Source organism: Lepisosteus oculatus, chromosome 11 (genome assembly GCF_040954835.1).
Source record: "Lepisosteus oculatus isolate fLepOcu1 chromosome 11, fLepOcu1.hap2, whole genome shotgun sequence".
Lineage (NCBI taxonomy): Eukaryota > Metazoa > Chordata > Actinopteri > Semionotiformes > Lepisosteidae > Lepisosteus > Lepisosteus oculatus.
In genome coordinates this window covers 7,697,445-7,719,264 of record NC_090706.1, presented here as the reverse complement: position 1 = coordinate 7,719,264, position 21,820 = coordinate 7,697,445, and the positions used below count along the sequence as shown (strand labels likewise).

Sequence of the window (21,820 nt, the reverse complement as noted above, 5' to 3'; positions counted from 1 at the left end):
AAGGGGTTTGGGGTCCCTCGGGGTGTCCGTGATCATCTGGGGCACTCACTGAGCTTGAGCCCTCTGGGATTCTCAGAGCTCCAGTGCTGTATTGCCTACAAGATCAACATCCAAGGTTTCCTTAGAACTTAAACCTCATAAGACTTGATGTTTGAAGTTTTCTCAAGGTTTAATGTCTGCACAGCTCAGGGTTTCGTTTGTTCAGCTGAGGCTCCCGGTCCTATATGTTCTCAAACCTCAAGATTTTAAGTGTCCCCGATATTATACCCATGGGAGTAGACAAGAAGAGAAGAGCTGCACTCAATCATCTAAGTGTGGAAGAGAAAAGTACAGAACCAGGAATCGGGAGGATAGCTCTACTGTTCGGGGTCAAAAGAGGCAGTAGGCACCCTCACCAGTGAAACCCTAGAATAAACCCAGTCCTGGGTCTAGCATAGGGCAGGCGAGCTCAGTTGTTGTTCATGACCCACCCCCATCCCACGAGAAGAGCAAAACCTTCCCCTGCTCTCAGCAGGAGGAACTGTTCGGTGGGCCTGGCCAGGTTTCCTGTCCACCGAAACAGCCATGAGCAGGGTATTGACAAGGCAGCAGTGATGGGATGTACCAGCACACAAGGCTGAGATATGAGCTGCTGCTTCCCCAGCTCAATTGGAGAGGACCTTTTTCTCTTTGGGGGGGGCAGGTGGTTCATCAAGCCCAGAGGGGAATTTAACTGGGATACGAGGGTTAACATCCCCTAGTTCTACAAGCAGTGTCGCGGGATGTTAAACAACCAAGCAGTCAAGAACTCGGTTTAACATCTCGTCCCAGGGATGAGACCTCCGACAGGATATCTGCACTAAACGCACCTTCGGTTTCTACTAGTGCCCCCAGGTTCACGTTACACTGTTTGCTCTGGAGGAACCTGCTGGCTGGCTCAACTCCGGCAGTGCCTTCGAGGATTTTGAATACTTGCCTCTGTCTTCTCTGTTGAAGACTAAAAAGGTTCAGTTCCTTCAGCTTCGCAGCGTAGGGCGTTTCTGTAAGTCCCAGAATGCACCTGGATGCTCTCCTCTGGATTGATTCAGAGCAGCAGTTCTGAAATCTGACTGAAATCATAAACAATATTCTAAACGAAGCTTTACGAGTGAGCTATACAATTCAAATATAACATTCCTTGAATTAAATTCTTCCCTTTTAACAATGATATATTTTGTTTACTTTTTTAATTCCTTCCCCGCATCGTCTAGATCTAAATGATGTCAGCGTTATTATTGCTATGTTAAAAGTCGTGTTTTTGCTACCTGCGTGCAAAACCCTGCGCTTGTCTACGTCATCTCCCAAGTGTTTGCCCAGTCTTGAATGTTCTCTATAGCTTTTTTTACAAGAAAATAAACGTATTTTACTACATATAAAATGTAACTGATCCGAACTGAAATAAACATATTTCAGTGTATATAGTCATATTTCAAAGAGCAAAACTACAACAGTTGAATCCCTTAGAACAATGATGTAATAAAATGTCACAAAAGACTACAACACTGCTTAAGGAGACGCAAGGCATAGACGCTTTGCGGTGCTTTCTGTCGTCACAGTTAAAGCTACCGACGTCATCGGTGACGGCACCTATGAAGTAATTAACACATGCGGTTGATCTGCTAAGCTTCACAGGTCTATTTAATTATATATTTCAGAAACAAGTTTCTTTTACATATCCTCATATGTAACGGAAACGCATTTGCCACTATAACTAAGAGGATGGTGTAACCACCTGCAATTTCCGTCTATTGTTAGAATTAAAAGGATCTCATAGTGTGTATATTTGCTTTGTTTTTAACACGATTATGCTGTGATCTTAAAATGCAATTATTAAAACTGCACGTTTTCCGCACAGTCTTGTTTGTATGGAAAAAAAAAATGTTAAAAAGCGCGGTGCCCATCTTCATCGATCACACCTGCAAAAGGCAGTATCCGCTACCCGCCTGCATGGATCTTATTGCTTTTATTTGGAAAATGTCGGCGTTTTAAACACCTGAATGAAAACCGTTTTTGACTGCTCGGGGATAGAGACCAAGGCGTTTCCAGATGCATGTTTTTTTTTATTACCCGGCCTGTGATGCGAATGAATCGATGCGGGTTGTCGGATTTTAGTTGCGTGCTGCTTAAAACCACATTTTGGCACTGCCGCGTGTGAAATTACCGACGGACGAGGAGGTGCTGCCAATCCCCTAACCCCATCTTTCGTGCCCAAAGAGGTAAAAACAAACGCCCCGACTCTGGGAGATTCATGGCCATAACTCAGCCTCCACGTACGCGTTAGCAATGGTACTGCACTTACGCGCCTCAGCTGGCTTTGCAGCTCAACTGCGAATGTAATAAGCTCCACTGTTTTAGGTTACATAAGGACCACCGTTATGGCAGTACGTAGCAAGACTAGTCGTAGAGATCCAATAATATTTAAAAGGAGGTGGGGGGTGTACAACAGACTGTTGTTTCTGGTGGGGGGGATTTAAAATTGGGCGCGGGAGCGGCTCTAAAAAATGGTCCTGCTCGGAACTGGTCTCTCTTTTCTTGTGCTGCTCGGGCACTCTTCCTGAATTTAAACAACGGGCAAACCAACGGGTGTAAACGAAATAAAATCTGTGGTGAGCACACACACACACAAATATATAATTGGCGACCCTTCCTGCATATGTAAGGTTTTTTTTTCCTCATGGTGCGAAATAGTCGCAGTGCCCTACCTAGCTACCATCAGTAGTTGTGCTAAAGTTTGTCTGGAGCCGAAGTTGGCAGGAGAGCCTACGTCTGACGCATGCGCGGATGAATGCACCGTCCCTCTCCAAGTAAGAGTTAAAGAGAAACGAGGTGAGTTTCCTTACAATTCAAATATTATCTTCCAATTCGGAATAAACGGCGCAACAAAACGCCGACCTCCCAAAGAAAGGCTTTGTTTTACAGTTTGCACCCAGTTTGAATTTCGCCTGCGCCGTGTGAAGCCCGCAATCTTTTTAATAATAAAGGCAAGTTTGCCTAGAAGAAATTTAAAAGCAATGCATTCCCGTAACTGCAAATATTGCGCAGCGAGAAAGGGTGCGTTTATTGGGGGAGGCTGGTGGTTACGAGGTACATCTTAAAATATTTTTTTCCGTTCTGGGAAGAAGAAACCTAGAAACTTTCTTTTATACGAATTGTGATTACTTCTATCTGAGCTCTACATTCCGTGACAAGGGGCGAAGTATAGAATGAACTTACGGGGGAAAAACAATCGCAGAAAAAAATTAGGGCATGATCTCCTCTATCTGTTTGTTTTTTTTGCCAGGCGTATGCACGTTTTGTTTCTTGTGTAGTAACAAATTATATTATTTACATAGTTTTAGCGTGTTTGGGGGCCTTTTCCTTTCCTCCGCCATTTTGTATCAAGTCTAACGCTAATAAATGGGCGCTTGCACATCACACTTTATTTATGACAGGAATAATTCTAGGGGGAAACTTGAAAATGAAATTGAACAACCGCGTCTCAACCGCTTTTTATTGTTTATCCGCCATTTTTCCAATATGTTGGAAAAGCAAGTAAATGTTTTTTTTTTCCACGAAAGGCTCGGGCCGTGAACGAAATTGTGAATGTTATGTTTTAGAAATTAAAACTTTATTCTCGCCGTTACTTCTCGAAAACCACGCAGGGGCAAAGCATCTTTCGATTTCCTTTCCCCTCTCGTAAGCCGCCCGGGGTTCGAGAAAGAAATAAATCAAATATCCTTAAAACAAGTGAAAGCTGAACTTGTTGTTTTAATTTGTTTTTGTTCGGAAGTGCGACGCCACAGAAGCTGTAACTGACAAAGGCGCAGCGCCTACGTGGTCGTTCTGCCGGATAAATAACCTTTTCTTCATTTTAAAGGTAAAATAATAACATTTTGTTGTTCCTTATTATTGCACCATAATTGGAGAAAGATAGCACTCGTCGCCCCCTACTGGGGCCTAAGTTCACGTCAGGTCTGGACTTGCTGGGATTGAATTGGTTACTCCCTGAAACTTTCCGCAGGTATTCGGAAAATAATCTTTTTCATTTTGTGAGGATCATCGAGGAAAAAAATAATAATAAAACGGGTTCGTTGTGGCCCCGGCTACGATTGATAAGGTGTTGAGCACAAACCGATAAGCTTTTGAATCGATCATTAATTTCTGGGAGGCTGGATTTGAATTTCGCCAATAAATTTAGTGTCCAGCCTAACGTTTTCGAGACGGTTGAAAATAAAACAAAAACCCTGTTCGTACTTAAAATCTTCTTCGGTTCATCCCTGGCCTTCGTTTCTGTTAGTGTGTAACAGGTAATTCAGTGAAATAGGTCATTACGGACCGAAACGTTTCGTTTAGATCAGTTCAGCGGTGTGTTTTCTGTGTATCCTGCATTCGGACAAAAGTGTTTAAAGACACCCGTTTTAGACAGGGTCAGGCACGATTAAAAAATAATCGATTCTGCGTTATTTAATACATATGTGTAGGTTTTGAAAAAAACATGTTTTTTTGTTGCGTTATTAAAATATTGCGTGTTACTGTAGGTATGGAATAGAAAAAAAAAACGTTGCTGATGTTAATTTGCTTGTTTAAACATTTGCTTACCTTCGCTTTGTCAACATTTTTTACTAAACCTAAATATTTAGGTAATATTCTAAGATGTTTTTATTTTAAAAAAAAATTAGTAAAATACAAACTCGCCAAACACATGTATACAGTCTTAACATCTTTCTAGGCCCAAGTTTCAATTTACCACTTCACCTGAATTAGGAGGATTTTTTTGTATCAGATGTGAAAAGTATTAAGTAACATAAGTAGCGAAGTTCACATTTTCACATCACAATTTTCTCTGCTGTGCTGAGCGTTACAGATGGAGCAATAGGTATTTTTACCTAGAAGGATCTGATCTTTTTCGTTCACAGCTCTTGATATGAGGGGTTAATACCCTGCTGGGAATGTTTTTTTTTTTTTGGAGGCTTATCTTTATTAATTGCCCAGCAGACACAAGTATCCTGGCAGACTTGCGGTGTATACCAGATTTACTCTGTGTTGAGTACAGTAAAGTAAAAGGAATGACTAAAACAACAACATGGCCCACAGAATCTGGAAGAGTACCGCGGGGGCCTTGCACACAGATTGAGGCAGTAGGATCTGCTGTACACAGCAGCTGACATCCGCGCTGTGATGTGCACACCCTGTCAGCAGGCCGTTCGCTTTTACCGTGAGTATGAGCCGTAAGCAGATCGCCCAGCTGGAGAGGTGTGTGGCAGAGAGATCACGCTGGAGCAGGCGCCTGAGCTGCTCCCAATTCCCGCGGTGGTGCCCTGCGAGGCTCCGCCAGACAAGGTGCAATGTGAAGGGCTGGTTTTGAGCCAGTCCCGTGCTTTGGGCCAGTAAGAGAGACGACGAGAGTCCTGGATGGCGCAGAGTGTGACAGGAGTGAGACAGCAGGTCAGGCGAGAGGGCGTTGCAGTAGCCTCGGTGAGAGAGAGAGAGCCTGGGCTGGGAGCAGTGGTTTGCACTGCTGCTCTGTAGCGCCGGGGCCCTGGATTCTATTCTGGACCTGGAGCGCTATCTGTGTGGAGTTTGCATGTTCACCCTGTGTTCACATGGGTTTCCCCGGCTGCTTAAGTTTCCTCCTGCAGTCCAAAGACATTCTATACTGCTAGGCTGGCTGAATTTTGGGAAAATTGGCCCTGGTGTGTGCCTGTCTGTGTGGGCCCGGCGATGGACTGGTGTCCCATCCAGGGTGTATCCTGCCCTTGCACCCATTGCTTGCTGGGATAGGCTCCGGCTGTCCCTGCGGCACTGTGTTGGAAAACGTAGCTAGTGAAAGAATGTATGGGTGGATTCTGCAAATGTTCTTCCGTAAAGAAAACTTTTAAAATTGCATGGGTGTGCTTACTGCCAGATTGAAAGACGATTAGGACCTGTAATAGACCATATTAAAATATCAGATCTGTTTAAAAATACAACAGTTGTGTATTTTGCTGTATATGTTCAGAAGGTACTGTGCAATGCAGTAACGTGATACTGCAGCTTATTGTCCAAATACTTTTGGCCTTCCTAAAAGTGGGAGTGGGGTTATACTGTTATATGTGGTGAAACAGTCAAATTATGTTCTGAAGTACAGTGATGGACAATTGAGAGATGTTGGAAGAGAGGTAAATAAGCAGTTCTTTTGTGCTGGGGTGCACCAAATGATGAATTCTTCACTTTGGCACTCAACAACAAACACAAGAAAACATGGGAAGCAATGAAGACTCGCGCAAGACATGTCCCTCACTTTTAGTGTTGCACCAACATACTGGACTGAAACAAGTTCAAATCATGGTTGTCTGCTTTCCTGGTAGAACTACACTTGGGGAGCAGTGCAGTCTTGACCTCCGCGGCATTAACTGTGACTGCCTGAGGCCACGGACTCATCTGTTCTTTCTGCTCTTCCCTGAGCCTGTTGCCTTTTTTGAGACCTGCGCTGTTATCCTCTTCTTGATGGGCAGATTCATCCTCAATTTTAAGCTGCTGGCTCCCTATCTTGTTCTTATCAATTGTAACCTTCCATAAAAACTCACTGTTGGTGGACTATAATATTGATGTAAATGTTTGAATTTTAAACATCTGCGTTGGTGCCCTTTTTGGGGAAAAAAACCATTCATTGCTTGATATCACTGTTGATCTTGTGCTGGACCTTTGTTCTGCTCCTTGTGGAATGACTGTGGGCTGCTTTGACATTGTGCTCCAGCTGTATGGATAGTTACTGTCCAGTTGCTAAATTGTTCTGTAATAACAGATCTTCATCATCTAGTCTAGAATGAGTGAGATCTGGTTTGATCCGTTGACACTTTTTCTTTGCTGCAATTCCCTGGTCTTCATCTCGGCTGCTGCAGTGAGCAGATTCTTGTTTTCTGGCTCGTGCAGGTGGCACAGAGCGCCCTGCAAGATGACGGACACCCCGCCCATAGAGACGCCCACCTCCGGGGGTGACTTTGACATGATGAGCGCCCTGGACTGGAAGGACGGTATCGCTACACTGCCGGAGAGCAACATTCGGGTGCGAACGTGGTGCACACCGCCTTGATTTCGCTTTTCTGGATGGGCCTGGCAGCGCAGACTTGTGTTTTCAGCGCGTGGAACGTTTCGTTTGAGTCTATATTTGAAACGGCTTTGTTGATCTGTTTGGTTTGTCGATGTCCGGTGTTGATAGCTACATACATCCCTACCAGTCTGCAGTTTTGTTTTCCTCTTGTGGCCCGCAGTTCCGAATGAATGAGTTTGGAGCGTTGGAGATCGTCACTGACCTGGAGATGCAAGCTGTTCAGGGGGCTGCCTTGGCAACAGAACCTCAAAATCCCTCCCTTGCCAATAGCCCCACCCCTCCACCAGAGGCTGCCACGGAGACCATGACATCAGCAGAGCCTGAAGGTATAAAAGCAGCTTCCTGATTTTGGACACTGATGCTTCCTTTACACCAGCCTCTATGAGCACCTCATGATGGTCTCCAGCTGAGGTGAAACTGGAAGTGCCAACCTGCAGTATGTTTGTTTCCTTCAATCCAGGTAGTGCTAAACCAGCAAGGAGTAACCCTGCATCTATGATCAGACAGTATTCTAAAATACTGGCTTTTCAATAATTGATTAAATTTGATTAGGACAGATGCAGTTATGGTCCGAATAAGGTTACGAGTAAGTAGTATTTGTTGACTCGAAGTCCAGAGCAATGTTTTGCATCAGATTAAAAGAGATGTATCCACAAGCACTCTTCTTTGCAATGTAATAAGGCCACATTCTGAATCGCGGGAAATTTAATCTATTTTGTGATGTGGATTGGAGGTTTTACAGGTTACTGTGTACGTTTTGCTCATCAATGTTGATACTTTCTAACCCTGATGGATTAAAATACCATTGCAGTTCCCGTTTAAATCCAGTATCAAGTCTCATGACTCCAGGTGCTAAAACTGTGGGGCCACCACGATGTTCAGATTCCGCTAACTGACTGCTTTCCCTGTCGTTCCCAAGGTGCCGAGCTGCTGTCCCAGGCTCTGGAGGAGGCCCCGAGCGTGGAGGTGGTCAGCTGTGGCTATTGTGGAATCTCTGGGAGCCAGGACAGCTTCATCCAGGGCAAGTTCTGCAGCCCTGCCTGCGCACAGCCCTCCAGCTGCAGGTACAGAGCACTAGTTCTGCAACAAGATTCATGCGATTCACCCAGCATCTATTATCCAATCTGGTTGGTTCCCAAATAACCCCAGTTCCCATTTTAACTCTGCAGATGGCTTAAAAATGTTCATTTCAAGATTATTTTTTCACCTTTTCATTTTCAGTATGCGTTTACTAGTTGCCATTCTGCAATATGAGTGTTTCCTGACCACCTGAGCTGGTTAAGGTGTATGCAGATTTTCCTAAAGCTTCTTTGTTGGAGAATTTTCTTTTTTTCTAACGAGGAGCATCAACTTTCACGCTTCTAATAAGGGTAGACAAAATGATCCTTCTTATCCAAACCTCTCCATTAGGCCAGACTGAAGAATTCCAGCCTGAAGCACCAGAGAATGTTTACATTTCAAATAAGTGATGTTTAATCACATCAAAAGTAAAGATGTTAAAGGAAACTCCCAGGGTTATAAGACAAGACTGCTCAGCATGTGACACTCGAGATTACTTGCAAAGAAAGCAAGGAGACGGATTTTATTTCTGATTACAAGGTTCCTGGTACAAAAAGTGTGAAGGTATTGCTGTACCTCCAAGCTCTTTTAATATAGCTCGAAGTGACAGAAGTAGAACCAGGAATTGATCATGTTGTGTTGGTTTGCATGTGAGGAAAGAGAGTATATGGTTGTGTCCCCCGGATGCTTGGATGTCCTCTTTGTAGACTGCCCTCTGTAAGGAGCGTGCTCGGTGCTGTTGTTGCAGGGCCAGCCCTGTGGAGCAGAGAGACAGAGGCGGGGCCAGCGGTAACCCAGGCAACGAGAGCGACAGGCTGGGAAAGCGTGTGAGGAGGAAGAGGAAGCTGTACATGGACTCGGGTGACGAAGACGAGGAGAACCCCGAGGAGGAGGAGGTTTTAGAATCTTGCTGCTATCAGCTCTGTCCCTCACTTTGTACTCTTGACTGCAAAACACTGAGGATTCCTCTTTGATACCCCCTCTCACCTCCAATTCATTTTCTAAATCTGAAGCTCCAGAAGATGTTTTGTTTTTGCCTTGATGCTGAAATAAGGCACTCTCCATCATAGCCATCCACGTTAAATTTGAGAAAGCTACAACATATTGAGTAACTATGGTCTGAGGAAATGTTTCTTTGTGAAACTCCAGAAGGGAAGATATTAACTGAAGGTCTTATAAATATGTACTTCTCTTGGATTGGACACCACAAATCATTTTCTCATTTAAATGAACATTTTTTTCCGCAATTTTCTTCTTGCTGACCAAAATGGAGAAGAAAGGCTGACGCTAGATTTTTGGTTTCTTCTGTTGACTGCTTCATACATTTGATGCATTTCAGGAAGTTTTACGACTGTTTTTTTTTTTTTTACTTGTAGGAAAAGTCCAAGGCGGGCAAAGGAAGGAGAGCTGCCAAGCAGGCCAGGCAAGGTAAAGAGTTGTGTTGTGGAGAAACGTTCTCTTGAGAGATGGGGCGGTCCTGTGTGAGCGTACCTCCATGTCAGGATGCACAGCTCTTGACATTTCATGGCATCACCTAGCTGGCAGCTGACAATTATTAACTCTTCCCCAACAGTGGAGCAGAGCAGAAAGTTCTTAAACTGTTTTTTAAGAGCATTTACCCTCTCGTATCGTATAGAGTGCTGTTGTCACTAGAACATTGCGTTCTGTGCAGTTTCTGTATCGGCATGTGCAGGGGCAAGAGATAAGGACGAAGATAATTTGTTTTGACTGTTACTGCTTACTTGTCACCATCATTTCAAGTCTGGATGTGTCATACCATGCAGTGCTGGTTCCATTTGCAGGCACTGGGAAATAAAAGATGACAATTGTTCAGCCAGTATTCACCGATTTCCTATGTACTGCTGTGTATAAGTCTAGTTTTTCTGTTCCCTTCTTTATGCAGAAAAATAATGCTATAATATTGATCTCTTGAAAGAAGAATGCAAAATGTAGGCCTTTAGCTTTATGGAACTCTGAAGAGATGTTAATGTAAAGAAAGGCCTGACAATGACTCGGTTTAGTTACGATTGGCAGTTGTGGTAGATTAGGCACTACAGAACTTCATCTTTGCTCCTTATATGTACTTTACCTTCGATGGTTATGATTGTGTTTTTGAAGATTCTGATCAATGTAAATTAAAGTTTGCATAATGACAAGTCTGGCGTCTTCCCACCCAAATTAAGCCATATCAGTAATATTTGTCATACTGGTAGAAAGCAGTAGTGGAGGTTTTGAGTAATTTGTTGATGCTCACAGCACATATTGTAACTCCTGATTGTTTAAAGTATCTTAAGACTTTTACACAGCAGTTTATGATTGCATGAATGGTTGTGATGACAGTAGTAATAAGGGGGAAGGAAATGTACTGCATTCGTGCCGGATGAAATTCTGTTTTTGACTGCACTGTGAAAAGAGAGCGTGTGGGTGTGGTATTTTTTTAAAAGTTTGCGTCAGTTGTGTTCATATTGGTTCTTCCACAGTAATGACCCAGCCAGCAAAGAAGAAAGTGTGGAGTTGGCACACGTACCTGGAAGAGGAGAAGGCTGTAGCCGCCCCAGTCAAGCTCTTCAAAGAGGTTGGTGCCTCCTCAGGCCTGTCCTCCTCATTCCTATCTGGAAGAAGGTGGAGACGGATGTCTTTGTCTTTAAACAGTCTCTCCCCCAGTGACCTGCAAGTATGGTGCAGTGGGCCAGTTTGGTTGGGCGTTGTTGGAGGTCAGTGAGCTACACTTGAGCAGTTTGTGGATGGCCAACTGATTCTGATGAAAAGGACAGTTTGCTCGGTCACTTTTCTCATCTCTCATGAAGCTAATTTTTTATGTTGATTAGTGTCTTTAAGATCAAAGATGTTGACAGGCAGATTTAAAGAAAATACTGGGAATACGAATGAGGTGAATTTACAGAGAAGCCAAAGGCTTCTAGAGAATGCCTGTCTCTGCGATCCTGTGTTTATGAAATTCTGTTGGCAGATATTGCCTTGCTCACCGTGTTGACCTCTCAACTGCTTGCCGGTCATCTGGGCTCCAGCTGCACTCGCCCTGCCTGGGCCAGACCGGATCCTCATTGGCTGACCCTGACCTCTTGACCCCGCGTGTCTGTTTTCCAGCACCAGTCGTTTCCTCAGAGTCGGAACGGCTTCAAAGTGGGCATGAAGCTGGAGGGCCTGGACCCCTGCCACCCGTCCCTGTTCTGTGTGCTCACTGTGGCAGAGGTGAGCGGGACGAGCTCGGGCAAAGCGCTGAGTGTTAAACAGGGCGAGGCTTTTCGTCTGCCCCTGTTCTCCTGTGTGCCAGTCAAATAGGGCATCATCATCATCATGAGCACACTATGGGAGCTCACTGTTGTGCCTCTCAGCAATAGGATTCATTTTTCGCTTGTGCTTTATTTTACACATTAGGCACTTAGGCACTGTGAAAGAGTAATATATACTGAAATATCCACAAAAATAATTATAAATAGAACCTGACTGTTTTAAAAGACTAACAAATTCCATTAAGCTCATAGTTCCTTCATCTTATGTCATTTACAGAACAAGAGAGATTTGACATTAATGGTACAGCGTTTAATATTCACCAAGAGTGTTGATTATATCATACATGCTGTTGTGGGTCAGAGTGGCTTATGTCTGTGAAACACTTTCTCTTGTGCTTGCAGGTCCAGGGTTACAGGATACGACTGCACTTCGATGGTTACCCTGAGTGCTATGACTTCTGGGTAAATGCAGACGCCTGGGACATTAAGCCAGCTGGCTGGTGTGAGAAGACAGGGCATAAACTGCTGCTCCCCAAAGGTGAGTGTTTCTCGCACCATGAGAAAGATGAGAAGCTGCAAGAGGCCATCCTGTATTTGGTAATTAGTAGCTAATTGTTCCAAGGATCTCATCCAGCTGTTTCTTGAAAGAAGCCTGGGTATCGGCTTCAACAACATGGCTAGGTAGCTTGTTCCATTCCCCCACAACCCTTTGTTTAAAGAAGTGCCCCCTTTTCTCCGTTTTAAATGCAATTCCACAGAGTTTCCACTTGTGCTTCACTTTCACACCCTCTTCGAATCTTCTCTGAAGAATTAAAAAGGTTCAGTTACTTTAGCCTGCCTATGTAAGAAAACAAGGAGCAATTACACGGAGTACATCAGTACTTTATTTGCCCATTCTAGTTTCTCTAACCACGGTGAGGTAGTGATAATTCTTTGCGAAGTTTTCTGACTGGCTGAGCTTCGGTGCAGGGTGCAAAGACGGAGAGTTCAACTGGAGCACCTATGTGAAGAACTGCAGAGGACAGATCGCTCCTAAACACCTCTTCAAGAGTCTCAACACTGTGAGTAGAAGCTTGACTGTTCACGCGAAGCTGTTTCACATCTCCTGGCTCTTATTTCTTATATTTTATTATTTGATTTTGTCCCAACCATTGGATTTCTAGCCAGCAGACTCTCAGTACCATTTTTCTTTAGAAAGATTTCGACTGTTGAAAACCTCCCGTCTTTCAGTCGTTAAGCAGTCATCAGTGAACGCTCGTACCCCTTTAAGAATATGCTCCAGAGCGGTGGCTTCATGGAGGTTTAATTTTCTGCACTTTCCTTCACTTTTAAAAGGGTGTCCATTGTTGTATTCCTCCTGGACTGGCAGGAATTGGAATGAAGCCTCCTTGACTTTAGGCCATTTGTCTTCTTCCCTTCGGATGTGGGGTCATAACTGTGTGAATCTTCCCCGTTCCCCTCAGTCTGTCACCCCGTCTGGGTTCCGCCCGGGGATGAAACTGGAGGCAGTGGACAGGAAGAACCCCTCTCTGATCTGCGTGGCCACCATCGCTGGCGTGGTAGACAACCGCCTGCTCATCCACTTCGACAACTGGGACGACAGCTACGACTACTGGTGAGAGGGCCGACTCGCGCCCCACTTTCCACCTCCACCCGCTGCCTGTCGCCCCCCCGGCCAATTCTTAAAACATTCTAGCAATCGGCAGCCTTTACGTCCGCCCTGCCGGGGGAAGCACGACTCCCTTTTCGTTAATGACAAAGGCCACGGGACTTCAGAGCTGATGACCGAGCGCTGTTGGTCTTTTCCAGGTGTGACTCCAGCAGTCCTTACATTCACCCCGTGGGTTACTGCCAGGAGCAGGGACTGACCCTGACGGCCCCAGCAGGTGAGTTCATCTCCCACCGCCCTGCCTAATCCTGTACTTTGCTCTGTTGGACAATCTGTTGGGCAGATTGTGGACTCCTTTACTGCCATGAGCAAAAATCTGTGATGAATTCTAGGGACTCTTTAAGTGGGGCAATGATGGAAATTATATCCAGTCCCTGAAGAAGTATTTCAACCTTGGAATGTAATAAACCACTATTAATTTGTACCAGTGCTAGTCCAGTATAGGTTTTTGTTGTCTGTCTTGTGCATCTAAATTGGTTACCAGTTCAAGATATTGAAAGCAATGGTCACTGATATTGGGCTGACCTTTGACCTCTGCTGTTGTGGCGGTCTCTTCAGTGGAGGGCGTAGGCAACCTTGTGTGGTCTGAGTTTGTGGTACAGACAATCTGGGTATCCTGCTCTCTTTCAGAATACAAACATCCGAGGAGCTTCTCTTGGGAGAAATATCTAGAGGAGACGGGATCCCAAGCTGCCCCCGCCAGGGCCTTTAAACAGGTAGGGACAGTCTGCAGCACAGCGTGACCCCTAATAACCCTGTCAGCTGGAGGGGCACACAGCTACAACCAGAGCGCTGTACTGGGAGGAGAAGCCCTGCTCCAACAGACCCCCAGCATTCCCGCCTTATCAGAGCTGCTAACCGGAATACCATACTGACTCCAGCCATTTTGGCATAATATTCATTCTGTCTCCCTCTCGGCTGAGGCCTGTGCTTCTCTGGCTTTGTGTCCCTAGCGTGTCTCCTGCAGGTAATCAGTGGTGCAATGTTGTCTATCCCCCCCACCAGAGACCCTCTCACGGGTTCCAGGTGAACATGAAGCTGGAAGCCGTGGACAAGAGGAACCCCATGCTGATCAGAGTGGCCACCATCATGGACACTGAGGACCACCGGGTGAAGGTAGGGCCAGACAGCCCTGCTGTATGTCACACAGCCTGTGCAGCTGTGATGCGTGTTCTGAGCGTGTCCAGTTGGTATCGGCAAGTGCCCCAAATAATTCTTTCAATAACAAGACCCTAACGTACTAGAGCAGTTGCCCTCAAGCACAGGAATGATCCTGTCTCCTCAAGAGTGTGTGGCACAAATATCAGCCTTGGGTATAAATATATACATCGGACCCTGTGTGACGCTGATGCGCAGTTTGTTGCTTCTGTTTTGTGCCAGGTGCTGTGTCCAGTGTCAGGGTGTCGTGTTTTATTTGTATGCTGAGGAGTCTGTGATGCAGCTTCATCGTTTGTTTTACGGTCCGTCAAATACTTTGACGGAGCACATTCTCAGGGCGAGGACCAGCGCAAAATAGTTTCAGCGCAAGCTACGGTTGCAGTAACATTTGCACTAGTGACAGTAGTTCAGCCTCTGTCATTGGCACTTCTGTCCTGAGAACAGTGGGGAAGCAGAGTTACAGCCTCGACTGCAAGTACAGTTAAGCAAAGGTCCAGGCTCAGGATCACATTCCCAGGCTGCACATCAGACATTTAGTTATTCACTTAGCTCTTTTTTTTTCCTTCTCCCACTCTGGCAGATCCATTTTGACTGCTGGAGTAAGGACTATGATTACTGGGTGGACGCAGACAGCTCCGACATTCACCCCGTGGGCTGGTGTCAGAAGACCGGGCACCCCCTGCAGAACCCGCTGGGTAAGGTCCGGCAAATTCCCTTCGCGCTGATCTTCTTTGCCATTAGTTTCCTCCCATGTGCCATTTGTGAGAATTACTGCTGACTCAAGGTTTGCATGTGAAGGAATATTCCGAATCACTACCTTATTAGGTAGATGCAAACAGGGTAGGACAGTTAAGGTTTTGTGCATCCTTCTTTGGCAGGTCTTTCACACTGGAAGAACTTGCTGTCAGGTGTCTCTGTACCTCTGTACACAGGATCAGTACCTGCATCAGTGCGAATACGAGACTGGAGGTGCTGTAACACGTTCTGGCTGAGTACAGGGACCACTCTGTTCCTCCCTGGAAGGGAGATGCCAAACCTGCCCCGTTACTGGCCAGTGACTGACCTTGATGGCCCCCAGGGGGCGCTCTGGTCAGCTGCGTTCGTAACTCGCGGCTCTGCCTCTGTGTTCCAGGACTGTCCGACTCCACGGCGCTCCCGGGGCAGGGCTGCCCCACTCCGGGGTGCAACGGCGTGGGCCACATCCGGGGACCCCGGTACGGCACACACTACACGTGAGTTCCACCCTGACCCCGTTCTGGCAGAGCCCCTCGATGTCCGGAGAGAAGAACGGGCTCGGAGACTGCCCCTCGCCTTGGAGGAAGCTGTAATCAGTCGGGCCGCTTTGTGTTTATTTTCCCTGCTGGGAGACTTGGCTCTAATTGGAGATGAACAGCCTGTGTTTTAATGCCATTCCTGCTGTGCTGGGGGAAACTAGATTCACGCGACCAGCCCAGTTGCAGATAGCCTTCACTGCCATTACAGCCTGGTGCAAAACCGAGACGAGACACGCTGGGGGGGAGTTTCTGGCCTCTGTCACTGTATATTTATGCAACATATGCTTTACGCTGCCTCTTTCCGGATATAGTAATTAAAGCCATGAAAAGCCAACTGAGTATGATTTTGGGGGAAAAAAATAAATGGAAAAATATTTAACAAGCTATTTGATAATGCATCAGCCAACCCTTTGCATCTGTCAGAGATGCAAGGGTAGGTAGCGACGGACCACTGAGGCTGTGGTGGTGAACTCACGGCGCTGTTGGTGTCCCGACAGATCGGTCAGCTGCCCCTACTCCGAGATCAACCTGAATAAGGAAGGGCTCCTGCCTGACCGGCTGAGCGGAGAGAGGACGGTGGCGCTGGCTGGGCCGCACAAGGGCAAGCGCACCGAGACGCCGACGCCCACCTCCACCACCCCCGACCTACCCGAGCTGCAGGACGACTCCCCCCACTCCAGGTCAGTGGGGCAGCGCGCCTCTTCCCTGTGGCGTTTGGCAACGTCCGAGCCCCTGTAGTGTTTTTAAAGTGACTTACTGAGCATTTAAGCTCAATTGTGTGTCATGCTCCGCTGTAGAATTTTCAAATGAGCAGCCGCAGAGAGGCAATGAGAGGAGCACAACACAAAGCACCAAAGGGAGGAGCCACAAACACGGAAGCACCTGGTACCATCTGGTAACTATCTTGTTCTCAGTGTTGGCAGGAAGTCTTGGAGCGGCGACAGCGAGCGGTCGGGGCGCAGCAGTGTCCAGAGCCTGTCGGAGCCTATGCATAGCAGTGAGGAGAGGATAGGGGGCGCTGCTGAGCACTGCGACAGTGGCAACAAAGCCAAAAAGTAATTGAACGCCGTACTACACAGGACAAAAAAATGGCAGTTCTTTCTCAATTTCAGTAAAAAATTTCAGAAAAGTGAGGAATATTTCCCTGACAAGAAAACCCTATGATCTTATGGAAATTACTTTTCTTCTCATCTCTTTCACTGTGAAATATCCGTTGCTTTATTTTTTAACCGTGCCTGTCTCGTTTTGAAGTCGTGACGCATTCTTCCCAGAGAATAATCAGAGTTTTATAATCTTTTGTTTTTCTCCAGGTCTGAACAAATTCCCAAATGTTTAAAGCTTCATTTTGTCAAACAGGAAATCGGAGATGGAAAAGGTACAAGACTCGATACTTAACTCACTGTTTTTCTGATCTGCCACACCAAACAGAAATGTGCCAAACCGCCTAATTGTTTCTCTTGTTGTGCTGTAGGTTGCTTTACAAATCCCTGTGTTTATCTTTTTTCCTTACAAATATTGAGTCAAACATGTATAGAGGGAGGTGCCTATGCATTCAGGATGTTAGTGTCGGAACAGCATGCTCGTGTTGTGCTGTAATGACACTGCTGTGTCTGTGTTCAGTGTATATTTAACCATGGCAGTGCGGTGTAGGTTTACAGTGTACAGTGGGCTGCAGTCATACCCAGACTACACGTCTCTTTAAATTATCACCTTAAGAGCTAAGAAAAGTGTTTATACTTCAGTGCAGTTGGATTTAGCTGGAATGAAAACTTGCTCCTAGTAGGTGAGAATCCCTGTTGTACAGCAATGTTGCTGTGTTAGTGTTCCCTTAATGCTCTATAGCAGTAATATTCCTATACTGGTACACAGTCTTATGGAGAGCAAGTTGGGGTATGCGAAAAGACAAATTCTTAAAACAAGAAATTGTATATAGCCAATAAAGTGATCTGATCTCTTGGGATTGAGGTTTGATGGTTTACTTGCCACTGTGCATTCAGTGCTGTGTTGTGGGGGATACTCTACAATGACTGTGTTCTCTTCCTCCCCTCCCCAGAGTCCCCCGTGAGTCTGCAGCAGGCTCTACACGACTCGGTGTTCACCCCTTCCTGCTCCACCAGCCCCACACAGCGCATCCAGATGTGCTGGGAGAAGCACTGCAAGCTGCTGCCAGAGGTGCTGGGCCTCTCTGCCAAAAAAGTGGCCAAGTGGACCACTGAGGAGGTAACTGGACCCCGGAAGACTTGTCACTGCCATTTGGGGAGCTTTGACAAAGAGCCAAACCTGCTTAACTCTCCGGGGAAATGCCTGGACTGTGCTTCTCAATATAGTTCTTGCAATCAATCTTTCCTTTGAGATGGTCTTCTGTAATGACCCGCTGTTCATCTAGGCTCGTAACTGAATTGAGTTGCTGGTGGTCCACTGTGCGATTGTTTTGTAGTTTTAGTCTCATTACATAAGACTGGGCAGCTAGCTTTAAGCAAGGCTACAACTCTATAGCACTATTGCAAAAAGCCTGATTGGCTGCCTAGTCTCCCAACTCTAGCAGTCACCTCGTCACAGAGTGGCTGCTTGGGAGCCAGCCCCCTGTTACTACACACGTTGAGAGGTATAAATTGAGGTCTGTTTTGATCCTTAAGCAGTGTCATCATGTCTCTGTGTAGACAGCAGGGGTGCTGTGCTGCATTTGCCACTGGCCACACAGCAGGGCTGATGTTTTCATCCCAGAAAGGGCAGAATTGAACCTGATTCTAGGAGGTCTGTGCTTTCTACTTCCTGTCAAGGGATTAGGGACTACATGACTAATAGCTGGGTTTGCTGCTATGCTCCCTTCTTAAATTAGGTCACCAGCTTCGTCAGAGGCTTGCCGGGCTGCAAAGATCATGCTGCTGTTTTCAGGAGTGAGGTAAGGGTGGTTTTCCTTTTGGTGTCTTCTTTTTCTCATTTACATTCCTCTTGCTGTTCTGTAGCCTTAGCCATAACTCACAAATACCTAAACAGAAGACTGGGTAACCAGGTATTAAACATTTTCACTTCAGCCTTTTTGTCTTGCTACTAAATCCCAGATTATAACATGTAGTCTGTCCGTCTTGTGTAGTTCCTGCATAGTTATAAGAATCTCTTCTGGCTGTTTCCTGGAAGGATCATATATAACGTGATTCATCTGATGGTCATTGAGTCTAATAGCTAATCATGTTCTACCAAGTCTGTTTGTCCTGGCTGCTGTTTTGATCTTGAAGTAACGGTTGGGTCAAACATCAGACTTTTGAACTGAGGTCAGCCTGAAGAACTTAATTTCACTCAACTTGCACATGTATCACTTACTTCTAATCTGGCTGACAGTTTCATCCAAAGTGATTTACTATTGCACCAATTTATTCCTCTTGTTAGTTTTACTGGCGAGTCCCTCACTCAGAGATATTACAGCCTCGTCATCCTTTGGGATTCGAACCTACAACCTTCCAGCTGTAGGTCCAGAACCCTAACCACTGCTGCTGTTCTAGGAGTACTGTGGCTGCTCTTCTTTCTGAGCCCTGTCCAGAAATGTCTGTTTTTTTAGTTCTGGAGTCTTACCCTAAAGCTGGATGCTTCAATGGTTAGAACCTTGTAAATTAGTTTGACTTTTTCCTTTTATTCTGTAAATAAAAGCCAGCCCTGTCCTCTTGTCTGGCAGCAAATAGACGGCGAGGCCTTCCTGCTCCTCACCCAGGCGGACATTGTCAAGATCCTGAGCATCAAGCTGGGCCCGGCCCTGAAGATCTACAACTCCATCCTCATGTTCAAGAGTGCTGACGAGGAGTGAGGCTGTGCAGTCCTGTTCATGGAGAACAGTCTTCCGGTGCCTGCTCGTCTGGGCGTGCAACTCATTCTCCTTGATCGAGTCTCCCGATTTAAGACCGCTGTTCCACAAGCCAGGAACGGGGACATGTAACTTTTATTTGGAGGGAATGTGTTTTTTTTTTTATTTATTTCGTCTACGTGTTTGTACTTCCAATGTTTTATTGGAGGATATCTTTTTTGTTTGTTTGTTTTGAATGTCACAGAGTGAATGTTTTTAGAGAAACAATCCTCACAGATTTCTGGTCTACAGTGCAGCAGTTTGGAGGGCCTTTGCTGGCTGACCCTTGACCTCTCATGCTCTCAGTAGCGGCAACAGGAAGTGGATTAGGAAAAGCCACTGTGATGCAGGACATCATTTGCAACTGACAAAAAAAACCTATCCACTCAAGCATGCTGGGGTTGATCAGTTCACATCTAGGCAGATTTGTCACTTACATTTATTTTTTAAATTCCCTAAAAAAATAGCTTTCCCAGTGATCTGCACGGAAATCTGTCCCGTGAACTCTCCAGAAAAATCTGTCCCGTGAACTCTCCAGAACTATTTTGTAAGAGGAAAAGCTATCTCTAGATTTTTAACTTGTAGCTTTTCCTGCATGAATTTTGATTTTAGTGTACATTAAGGACACAAATGGTGCTGAGAGCACTTTGTTGAGCACATGGTGCTTGGGGAGGTTGTTCTCCGTTTCATTAAAAAAAAGTTATTCAAAATCATAGAAGCCACAAGAACATAAGTTGTTTCGATGTCTGTAGGAAAAAGGATGAGCTGTGAGGTGAGGGACTATGAACTGCTTCAGTGTGCTGCAGGTTTGGACTCCACCAGTAGATGGCGCCCTTGAATTGACAGACGGTGGTGGAAAGGAGGTTGGATCATGGGAGAAACTGTGGAGGTGGATACAGAATTTTGTGAATTGTTTTTCATCAGGTTTTGTTTCAAAGCATATTTGAACTGGATTTAACACCAGCCATTCCTGTGATGCTGTCTCTCCAATGAAATGTTTTTTTAACTACAAATGAAAATTTGTAAAATTCAAGAAGAACACACCTCGTTTATCTATTTACTTGGAAAGAGTGCTTCCCTATAGCGTTTTAGGGAGCACCACTGGCCAGCTGTGTAAAACACCCACTTTTTTCCTATATGAGTTTCTTGACCTCTGAGGTACCTGCACCTAGTATGTGATAATACTGAGGTTAGTTACCAAGTAAGCAAAAAAAAAAAAACTGACACTTTTATGAGACTTAACTTCCAGGGCTCCTCCAGTCACTTCTGTAGGCACAGCCATAACAGAAAAACCGCGTTGTACTCGAGAGCCGGAAGGAGCCATGAGCTTTCAGACTCCTATGTGAATCTTGTTGTTTTCTGCCTTGGTTTAAGCAGCTGACCAAAGGAACTTTAGCTGGGAGCGTTTTTTAATTAGTGATGGGTTTTCTAATGGTCAGATCTTTCCAAGGGAATTAAATACCTCCACTCTCAAAACTTGAATGTTATTAACTAAACCTTCTTTGCTATGGGTCTGGACTTATTGTTGGTCATAGGAAGGCTGTGGATGATTTCGGTGTCAAAGGGGTAAAAGGAAAACTAGGGTGATGGGGATAGAGTCCACAGAAAAACTGGAAAACTACCAATAGTTGCATGACAATGCAAAAGTGTTTACATGTAGCTAAATTTACATAGAAGGCATTGGCTCTTTGTCTTTCTCCTTTATTTGACTGCTATGTCTGGTTTATATGGCTACAACTGTAACTGTATAGAAACAACATGAAATACATTGACCCTTGAAAGAAACATTTCTACACAGTTTCAGCTCGGGTGAGAGAAATATAAATGCTTTTTCACAAACTAAAGGAATCCAGTCTTGGATAAGGAAAGGTTAGAATAACCCTGTTTTTTTATTTTAAAAAAGGCAAGGGGAGTTTAAATTATTCATACCACTTAACAAATTCCCAAAATGTGTCAAGGACTGGACTTTGTGAATGTTTTAAAATGAGTTCTTCTACGGTATTGTTAAATAATACTATTTGGTGCTTAGCTGTTGAATTTAAATGTGAGACGCTGTGTAACATGATGGTTATTTATGTGTGTTATTTAAGATATTTCCTATTAGGTGAGAATACCTCCTCGTGATGTAGCAATTTGTGCAGGAACATCCAAGGGAATGTCTTCATAGCTCTGTTGGGGAAATGTACACGTGTCCGAACAAATTAAACCCCTTTACCCTTTACACCCTGTACAGGGGTTTGTCTCGGCCTTTTTCTTCCAAGCCCTTGTAAGGTCTCATGAAGGCTTATTTTAACAGACTGGGTTATCCAGAAGTTTGGAGATCCTGTCTGCCTAGGCTGAACATGTTTTCTAAAGTATCCCAGCCCCAGAGAACCTGAAATGGATCAAAGTTAGGTGCTATAAGTGCCACTGAGATACACAGCCCAGAAGACCTACGGCTGAAGGTTCAGGCAAAGCTGGGCTTCTGTACGCTATTTAAACCACCGT

General features: G+C 45.2%; 1 protein-coding gene and 1 long non-coding RNA gene across 9 annotated transcripts; one reads left to right on the top strand and one right to left on the bottom strand.

The window, feature by feature from the left end:
- The first annotated feature begins 1,859 nt into the window (after nt 1-1,859).
- Nucleotides 1,860-21,554, top strand: l3mbtl1b (L3MBTL histone methyl-lysine binding protein 1b). Of its 8 annotated transcripts, none has more exons than XM_069195512.1 (23): nt 2,244-2,844; nt 5,092-5,212; nt 6,910-7,042; nt 7,248-7,413; nt 8,007-8,151; nt 8,895-9,042; nt 9,523-9,574; nt 10,627-10,721; nt 11,252-11,356; nt 11,800-11,935; nt 12,367-12,458; nt 12,861-13,012; nt 13,207-13,283; nt 13,697-13,782; nt 14,072-14,182; nt 14,805-14,919; nt 15,357-15,456; nt 15,996-16,178; nt 16,413-16,553; nt 16,809-16,873; nt 17,552-17,718; nt 18,338-18,400; nt 19,169-21,554. In XM_069195512.1, exons 3-23 carry the CDS (start codon nt 6,932-6,934, stop codon nt 19,295-19,297), a joined length of 2,439 nt encoding a protein of 812 aa, XP_069051613.1. In that variant the 5' UTR covers nt 2,244-2,844; nt 5,092-5,212; nt 6,910-6,931; the 3' UTR covers nt 19,298-21,554. The 8 variants fall into 8 exon arrangements, with proteins under 8 accessions (XP_069051616.1, XP_069051613.1, XP_069051615.1 ...); XM_069195511.1 differs by lacking the exon at nt 2,244-2,844 and adding an exon at nt 2,893-3,874; XM_069195513.1 differs by lacking the exon at nt 2,244-2,844 and adding an exon at nt 3,905-4,018.
- LOC107077513 (uncharacterized) lies at nt 8,469-11,243 on the bottom strand. The gene is made up of 4 exons (XR_001478535.2): nt 11,131-11,243; nt 10,674-10,758; nt 9,889-9,951; nt 8,469-8,902 (listed from the first exon to the last, which is right to left on the bottom strand). It is a non-coding gene; the product is annotated as an uncharacterized lncRNA (long non-coding RNA).
- Nucleotides 21,555-21,820: the final 266 nt, after the last annotated feature.

What these genes read in the sequence shown, in the direction of transcription:
- l3mbtl1b (XM_069195515.1), top strand. Translation starts at nt 6,932, where the DNA reads ATGACGGACACCCCGCCCATAGAGACGCCCACCTCCGGGGGTGACTTT. An exon ending in GACATCAGCAGAGCCTGAAG is followed by an intron (nt 7,414 to 8,006) that starts GTATAAAAGCAG and finishes GTCGTTCCCAAG; the next exon opens with GTGCCGAGCTGCTGTCCCAG. An exon ending in GCACAGCCCTCCAGCTGCAG is followed by an intron (nt 8,152 to 8,894) that starts GTACAGAGCACT and finishes CTGTTGTTGCAG; the next exon opens with GGCCAGCCCTGTGGAGCAGA.